General features: G+C 40.5%; 1 protein-coding gene across 3 annotated transcripts; it reads left to right on the top strand.

Moving 5' to 3' along the window:
• Positions 1–236: 236 nt before the first annotated feature.
• Positions 237–6786, top strand: snupn (snurportin 1). 3 transcript variants are annotated; one of them, XM_088418336.1, is made up of 10 exons: positions 278–294; positions 379–567; positions 828–992; positions 1100–1298; positions 1526–1630; positions 2485–2581; positions 2658–2755; positions 2899–2976; positions 4118–4198; positions 5640–6786. In XM_088418336.1, exons 3-10 carry the CDS (start codon positions 835–837, stop codon positions 5943–5945), a joined length of 1122 nt encoding a protein of 373 aa, XP_088274462.1. In that variant the 5' UTR covers positions 278–294; positions 379–567; positions 828–834; the 3' UTR covers positions 5946–6786. The 3 variants fall into 3 exon arrangements, with proteins under 3 accessions (XP_088274461.1, XP_088274460.1, XP_088274462.1); XM_088418335.1 differs by lacking the exon at positions 379–567 and having other exon boundaries at positions 237–294; XM_088418334.1 differs by lacking the exon at positions 379–567 and having other exon boundaries at positions 272–294; positions 805–992.
• The last annotated feature ends 1419 nt before the right edge of the window (positions 6787–8205 follow it).

Below are 8205 nucleotides of genomic sequence, written 5' to 3'. Positions count from 1 at the left end.
AAAATACGGAAAATAATTCCGTTATAGTTATAGTACAGTTATAGTACATGACAAAACATGGCAATACACAAAAGCACAACATAATTTGGTCATTTTAACTTATCCTAAACTAATACAAAAAAATACGGAAAATAATTAAGAAACATTACATCGGTTTTAAAAACATCGTTTTAAGCGTCATCCCTTGTTTTATGTGAGGCCCCACAATTTGGGAAACGCTTGTTAACACCGGAAGAGTTTCCGTCTCCTTTGGCGGATGTGACATCACTGCACGGGCTCTCTCCTATGTCGAAGGTAAACGAACTTTTTTTGTCGTTTATTCGCCATAGTTGATAGTGGTTAACATTTGCACGTTCTACTCATTGTGTTAATTTTTAGGAGATTCTAAAACGTGGCATAATGGCTGCTTTGGCTCGCTACCGTTTGGCTCTACTGCGAGCTAGCTTAGCCACACCGCTAGCATAAACCGTCCGGCTAGCTGGCCACATACAGACTGTGCAGTACTGGGAAAGGATTGGCGAATCCCCTGTAATGTGCCAAATTAGCCACTTTGTGGATACGTTAACGGTATAATACTTTAATTTGTTACCTTTCATGTCTTTTTGATTTGCACCTTATGTACTGCACATCATCACATCCAAATTACATCACGTCAATTTTGAAATTATTAAACTAATATTCCGTATATAAATGTTTATATAACACACTATATGTTCAAAGATAGCCCACTTTTTTCCTCTCTTCATCTGCATTTAATTTTCTTTCTTGGCATGTTAAAGTGAAGGTACTGACACCACTGTTAAGTTTTGTTTCGACCCCACTTCCAGTGTCCCCATGGATGACCTGACCCGTGCCCTCTCGGCCAGCTTTGCTGTGTCCAAGGAGCCCAATAGTACGGCCGCCCCGCACCCTCGGCTGTCCCAGTACAAGACCAAGTACAGCGTATTGGAGCAGAGCGAGCGGCGCCGGCGCTTCCTTGAGCTGCAGAAAATGTACAAATTGCAATAGACCCTTTCATAATATTTGTAAAAAATTGCATCAAGAAAGAACGGACATCCTTTCTTCTCAAGCAGTAATTTTCCTTCTTTTCTCATCTCAGTAAAAGGTTAAACTACGTCGACCATGTGCGGCGTCTGGCTGATGGCGACTGGACAGGAGCGGACAGCGATGGGGAGCAGGACATGGAGAAACAAGAAGAATCTGAAGAGGAGAAGGGAAAAGGGGAGCAAGATGGCAAAGCTGAGGAAGAGGAGATGGATATTGAAAAAAGAAAGCTGCCAAAGCATTATGCCAACCAGGTCAGTGATTTCTGGAGACAAAGTTTGTTTGGTCCTCAATTTTCCCAATCAAATCCATAAAGTAAGTAATTTCCAGGATTTCATCACAAAAATTCTACTTCATTGTTGTGTCATGAGAAAGTTAGCTTCGATTCTACAATGTTCCATTGCGTCCAGAAGATGGCGCCTTTGTTTAATGAACAAAAAATCCGCTCTGACCATCACTTCCCTACTATGTTCTTTCTCAGCTCATGCTGTCAGAATGGTTGGTGGACGTCCCAGCAGATTTGGACTCTGATTGGCTGATCGTAGTTTGTCCTGTTGGGAAAAGATCCCTCATTATTGCCTCCAAGGTGGGATTTTTTTTTTTTTTAAGCCTCAGTGTACGTGATTTCTGTGTCTGATTTCGGAAATGTACGTGAAATGTGTCTGTAAATGTGAGAGTGCTTTCCAGGCCAATGGATAAGCTCTTATTGTCTATATTTTGTACCTTATGACCAAATTCATGACGTGTCAAACATTACGCAGCCAGAAAATTCGAAAATACCAAAATGAGCAAAGCTGTTATCCACGATATTTTGGTTGCAATAGTGAAGAATTTAAAATATCAGCTGTTCTGTTTTGAATCAACTAAAATGTTACATATTTGTCCCATCAATATTTCTTCACATTTTAAATTTTTATAAATCAGGGAATAGTTTTAAAGGGATACATATTTCACCACTTTCATAAGGTAAAATGGCAGCAATTTGCCTAAAATTATTTAAAAACAAAATAATTTCTGATGTACAATTAATACTTTGAAAAAAGAAAAGCTTTCACAAGGCTCAAATAACAACCAATCACGGCTCACCGGTTACCTGGGTTTGGTCATGTGACGATCACAAGCCGAGCTGTGATTGGTTATTCCATGAACCTTGAGCACATGTGATGTCATTTTCAGCAAGCAAGATATATTATTTATGTGTGGAATTTTTTTTAGGAATCAAATTAACTCGGGACACAATTTTAACAAGTTATAAATATTGAAGAAAAAAAGAATTACATGATGCTTCCAAACTTTCGACTGCCACTTATCAAGGTCATCATAGGACACTAACAATTGCAGGTGTGTATCTGTGAAGTTCAATTTAGCACTGTCCCGATCAATATTTGGCCTTGGAGGAGGTCTTTGACATTTATTGGTCATATCTTATATTGTGTGCAGGGTTCAACGGCGGCATACACAAAAAGTGGCTACTGCGTGAACCGTTTTCCGTCTTTGCTGCCCGGCGGAAACCGCCACAATTCAGCCATCGGAAAAGGTAGGCCGAGCCCTGGCTGTTTTTATGTGCAAACAAGACTCAAGTTGACCTGCGCCCAAATTTGTCGCCGGTGTAGATTCCACCATCCTGGACTGCATTTACAGCGAGGCAGACAGGACCTTCTACATCCTGGACGTCATGTGCTGGAGAGGCCACCCGGTTTACGACTGCCCGGTGAGACCACGGACCCTTCCCGAAAATCCCGCCGCGAATCCGGGAATGATTGTCGTTCGGAATAGATTGAAAGTGGCGCGAGTCTGGGGCGCAGATGTTGCTTTTCGCCGTTTTGACACAGCCGCTTGTTTTCTCCGCCGCAGACCGATTTCCGTTTCTACTGGCTCCAATCCAAAGTGCAGGAGACGGACGGACTGGCCCAGATTGCCAAACACAACCCTGTGAGTGGCAACACCTTCTTTTCTTTTATTTCTTCATATGGGAGCAATAAAATGTTGAACCTTGAAACATTTTGATTCTGATCTTACATACGGAAAAAAAATGGGAGAAACAAAATCCTTCTAACATCTCAAACTACGGCCCGGGGGCCATATGCGGCCCATTAAGCTTTTTAATCCGGCCCGCCAAATTTGAAGACATTATCAATCAAGAGGAAAGTAATTTCAATAAATATCTTAATACTGTTGTTCTCTAATGGGGGTATTAGTACCCCTGGGGGTACTTGAAGGAACTTCAGAAGGTACCCGAGATTTGAACTAAAACAAGCAAAAATCCTTAAAAAATAATTATTGAATGAATTAATTGTTTCAGGAAAATATAAGTTCATAAACAAATTTTAGGTTTAGTAGACAAAGTCTCCCCCCATACTAGAATGGTTCAACCCAATTTGTCATGTGCCACCTCTCGTCACCTGTCAAGTTCATGATTTGTTTTTGTAACACATCTCTACTACAATCCCAAATGTTGAATATTTTTCTGTGGACAAATATTTATTCATGATTATTTCTGTTTGGGAACAGGTCTGACACTTTTTTTAGGGGGACAAATATGTATTAATAATTAAGTTGATGGTTTATTTTTGTGAAGAGATCTCTCCTGTAACCCCGAAAGAGGATGCTTTATGATTAATATTTTTCTGTGGACACATATCGAAATTGAAACTCCCAACGCTTGAAAATGCACAGCTGTGAACTAAAAGTCAATTCCAGGTCATAAACCATCTTGAATCTAAATGATAAAACATGTTTTGGTTTGGCTGACAAGTTTTGAAGTTTAGTAATTGATTCCTTGCATTTTTCTGCATAGTCTGGATGATTGAAGTGATAATTTAGAATCCCCCATTTCGAGTTTGTTCCACTGATACAGAACAGAAAGTCCCATTGACCCATTTCATACAGAGCCGAAAAAAATGCCGCATCAGAGAAGGTCCATAATATCATCTAATCAAATCTGTCAGGTTGACCTTGCAACTTCCTCCGTTGCGTTTTTTTGGGTGGCGTTTCTACAGAACGTGTTCTGTCGGACAGGAAGCCAAAATTGTGTATGGGCGAAACAAACTTGCGGTTTTGTTTGCTTCGACAGTTCCGCTTCGTGAGCCTCCAGAGCACCGAGTGCACAACGGCGTCCGTCCAGAAAGTCCTGGCAGCCGAGTACAGCTTCAGCGTGAGAAAATGTTTTCGTAGACTTTTTCAGAATGTTTGTCAATCCTAGACCGGCATACTTCCGCATGACTGAACACAAGTGGCTACTGTTGACCCGATTTCAAAACGATGACATAGCACAACGCCATAAGACACTCATTCTTAACCTTTTTTCCACGTTAAGTATTTTTTCAGGCACGTACCTCCTAACCGCGTGGCATTATTTGACGGGGGGGAGAAAAAAAAAAAAACTCTGCTGTACATGTTTGATTACATTTTAGAAATACATTTGTAGTGATCATGTTCATCACGGAACATTTCATCGCAAAAAACAAGAGTGAGCCCTTATAAAACAAGAAAATAAAAAGCGTATGAAGTTCTGCGAATTTTAGAAATATGTTGACCCATGTTCCATTTAATTTGCTCTTAACTTGAAAAGAATAAAACGTAGGGATCATTTCACGACATTCACAAGCATTAAATTAGAGTTTCGGAAGACTTGTTAAAATCTCACTTACCCCCAATTATTTTTCATGTACCCCCTGAGGTACACACACCTCGAATGTATTTATTTATTCAATTTTGATCAAAACCTGCAGATAAGTCTTCACCAAAAAATATTTACAATAAATAATATTTTCTATGTGTCCCCACTAGAATAAACATGACATTCTTATTATTATCGCACTCTTAAAAAAACAGTTGGACAAAAAGAACCCATTTATGAGTTTAAAAAGAATTGATCCAACCTTCTGGGTTGTTTCTACAAGACAACCATAAAAATTGGGATGACACAGAAAGATGGGTCGAATTCTTACAAATTGGGTCAGTCTTTTTATTTTTTTTTTAAACCCATAAATAGATTATTTATTCTTTTTAATTGCTGTTTTTGGAGCATGTGGTTGTAGGATATGAATTAAGCAGCAAAATTCACAGTTAGATGGGTCAAATTCATACAAATTGGGTCAGTCTTTTTATTTTATTTTTTAAACCCATAAATAGATTATTTATTATTTTTAATTGCTGCTTTTGGAGCATGCGGTTGTAGAATATGAATTAAGCAGCAAAATTCACAGTTCATATGTTTTGAGTTTGGCAATGTGGTGTTCACAAGCTGACCTGTGATTGGTTGTTACCTGAGCAACTGTGATGTCGGGTGAATTTTGTTGTGTAATTCGTATTCTACAATTTCAATAGGAATGCCGTGTTTACACAATTGAGGACCAACAGAACATATTATGGTTAAGAAAATGTCGTCTTTAACTTCCATTTTAAATATTCATATTTTTTAGATGATTCTAGATATACTCTGGTATAGAAAGTGAGGTACTCTTCCTACGTCTGGTTGTGTCCGAGTAATTTAAGTAAATATAAGAGCTAGCTAACGAGCTTTTGCCACTTTGAAATCTGAGTAATATCTTGGCGAAAATGTCTTTCGAATGGGCCGTCAACTTTGCCGGCAGGTGGACGGTCTTCTGTTCTACCACCGCCAGACCCACTACACGCCCGGCAGCACGCCGCTGGTGGGCTGGCTGCGCCCCTACATGGTGGCCGACATCCTGGGCGTGGAGGTGCCCCCGGGACCCCTCACCGCTAAGCCCGAGTACGCCATCCACCAGCTGCAGCAGATCCGCGAGCACAAGAAGGCGTCCGCTGAGGTGCGGCCGGCCAGCAGGGATGGCGGCTACGAGCTGGAGTACCTGTCCACGCCCGTCCAAAACAACTGCCAAAACCACAGACACGTCCAAGAAGCGCAAATGGAAGACTGATGCAAATACGAGATTCTTGCGAACAAAAATTCTTCCCAAAAGCTTCCCTGAGAATTCAAAGTTAATTTTAATCAGGCACCACCCAGGACAACCTCTGAATGTGCAGAAGTGTTCGATTCGTCCCCTCTTAACAAAGTGGTGGCAAATTTCACTTTAACGGAATCGGAAGGTTAATATAGGAGCGGTTTCTGGAAATTTATATAAATAGGAACATTTGGTTTAGTCACAAGACATTGATGGAAAAATAATATCTACCAAAAAGCAACATTTAAACAGCTTTATTACTAAGCACAAGTTTTGTAAATATTTGAACAGTCAGCTCTTTCATTAAGACAAAAACGTGAATGTTGAGTCAAATATTAATCAACGCCTAGAGCCAACCCATTCAAAGAAAATAACTTTTTAAAAAATGACGCCAATTCAACCTAAAATATCATCAAAGTCCCATTGAAAAATTTAAATGCTAAAAGCCTCTTTCTCTTGGCCTCAAAGTGCAAAACAGATTAACAGTAGCACTAAAAACAGCAGTAAATTGAAATAAAAGAAACTTAAAAGCCAATCTTCAATTTTGTAAATTCCTCACAAATCATTAATTCCTGTGGAAAGTTAAATTGAAAAATCCTGGAATTTTGCAACCCTATTCACATTCGTTCAGCCGTATGCTTTTTTTTCCTTTCTTTTTTTATCAATTCGGATACACAACACAAAGGTTCTAATAAAACAATAGTTTACAATATCGAGTCTGTTGTAATGACATGTTTACATCAACGACTTTTATATATGTTGTTCCATTGAAATGTTTTTCATGGTGTAGTATTTTTAAATAAACGTTTTAAAGTTCCGTTTGTGCTCGCTGTCTAACTTCAAACAGCACTAATAAAATCAATTATTTGACATCGTGTTTTGCTAAAGGGAAATTTGAGCTGTCTCAAAGAATGTGACCTTACAACACAAATCTACCGCATCATATTTTTCTGAGAAGCTTGACCCAGCTTTGCTGCAGGAATCCAGGTATTAGTCAGCAACACAAGTCGCTTTCCAGGAAATGCTGCACTCACTTGTACTTTCCAGAGAGCTCTCCCACGCTCTCTCACGCGCAAGCGATCAAACCCTGCTCACGATTTGACCTCACAAGGAAGGACAGCAAAATATGATGAAAACATCGAATATCCACTCCGTTTTAGAGAAAGAGCAGGCTCTTTTTGTGGCAGCGGCATGCAGTGTGGCGACTGTGTGGCAGCTGCCACCGAGAGCCACGGGTAGCCACACTTGATGCCACCAGTAGCCACTCTTTCCGAGGCATTTCCATGTTCGTCTGTGGCTGCTGCCACCGGTAGCCACACTTGATGCCACCAGTAGCCACTCTTTCCGAGGCATTTCCATGTTCGTCTGTGGCTGCTGCCACCGGTAGCCACACTTGATGCCACCAGTAGCCACTCTTTCCGAGGCATTTCCATGTTCGTCTGTGGCTGCTGCAACCGGTAGCCACACTTGTTGCCACTCTTTCTGAGGCATTTCCTTGTTCCCTCTGTGGCTTGGCTTCACCTCCACGTTATTCTTTTTCGTGTTAGACTTGCAATGTATTGTTGTTGGTTTGTATAGTTGCTTTTATTTCACCCATTATTGTGTGGATTCCTCTTTCGTCGTTGCTGCCATTGCATTTTCCTCGGTCTTTTTTTTTTTATAAATATGTTTCTCTTATTTTCATTTCATGTATGTTTTTTAGATGTACTGGTATTGTATCTTATTTAGTGTGGACTGTGTTTTCATTTATTCACATTTGTATTATGTTCTATCACGCAATGACCGGAAGAGGCGTCTCCAGAGTTACTACGAGCGATGCAAACGAGTAGTCACGGTCGATGCAAATGAGTAGTCACGGTCGATGCAAATGAGTAGTCACGGTCGATGCAAATGAGTAGTCACGATCGATGCAAATGAGAAGCCACGAGCTATCCAATGAGCTGCAAGCAATGGCCGACATTTCACCGGCTATCCAATGCGCGGCAGGTAATGGCTGACTGGGCGTCGCTATATTGTAATACGGGGACTCCCCGTCGCCCAGCTGTCCAGTGAGCTGCAAGCAATGGCGGACGGGGCGTCTCCCGACGTGTCTTGAACATGCAAATGAGTAGGCTGTTACCAGTATGTTGCTCAGTTTTAAGGTTTTTGGTTGTGTCCCCCTAGCGTTGTTGTTTTTTTTGTTAATTTTTGCATTGTATTGCATTCTTTTATATTAATAATAATAATAAAAAAGAGT

The sequence above is a fragment of the Hippichthys cyanospilos genome, chromosome 6 (assembly GCF_059441005.1).
Source record: "Hippichthys cyanospilos isolate Australia breed blue-spotted pipefish chromosome 6, RoL_Hcya_1.0, whole genome shotgun sequence".
Lineage (NCBI taxonomy): Eukaryota > Metazoa > Chordata > Actinopteri > Syngnathiformes > Syngnathidae > Hippichthys > Hippichthys cyanospilos.
This window is presented reverse-complemented; position numbering and strand designations above follow the sequence as displayed.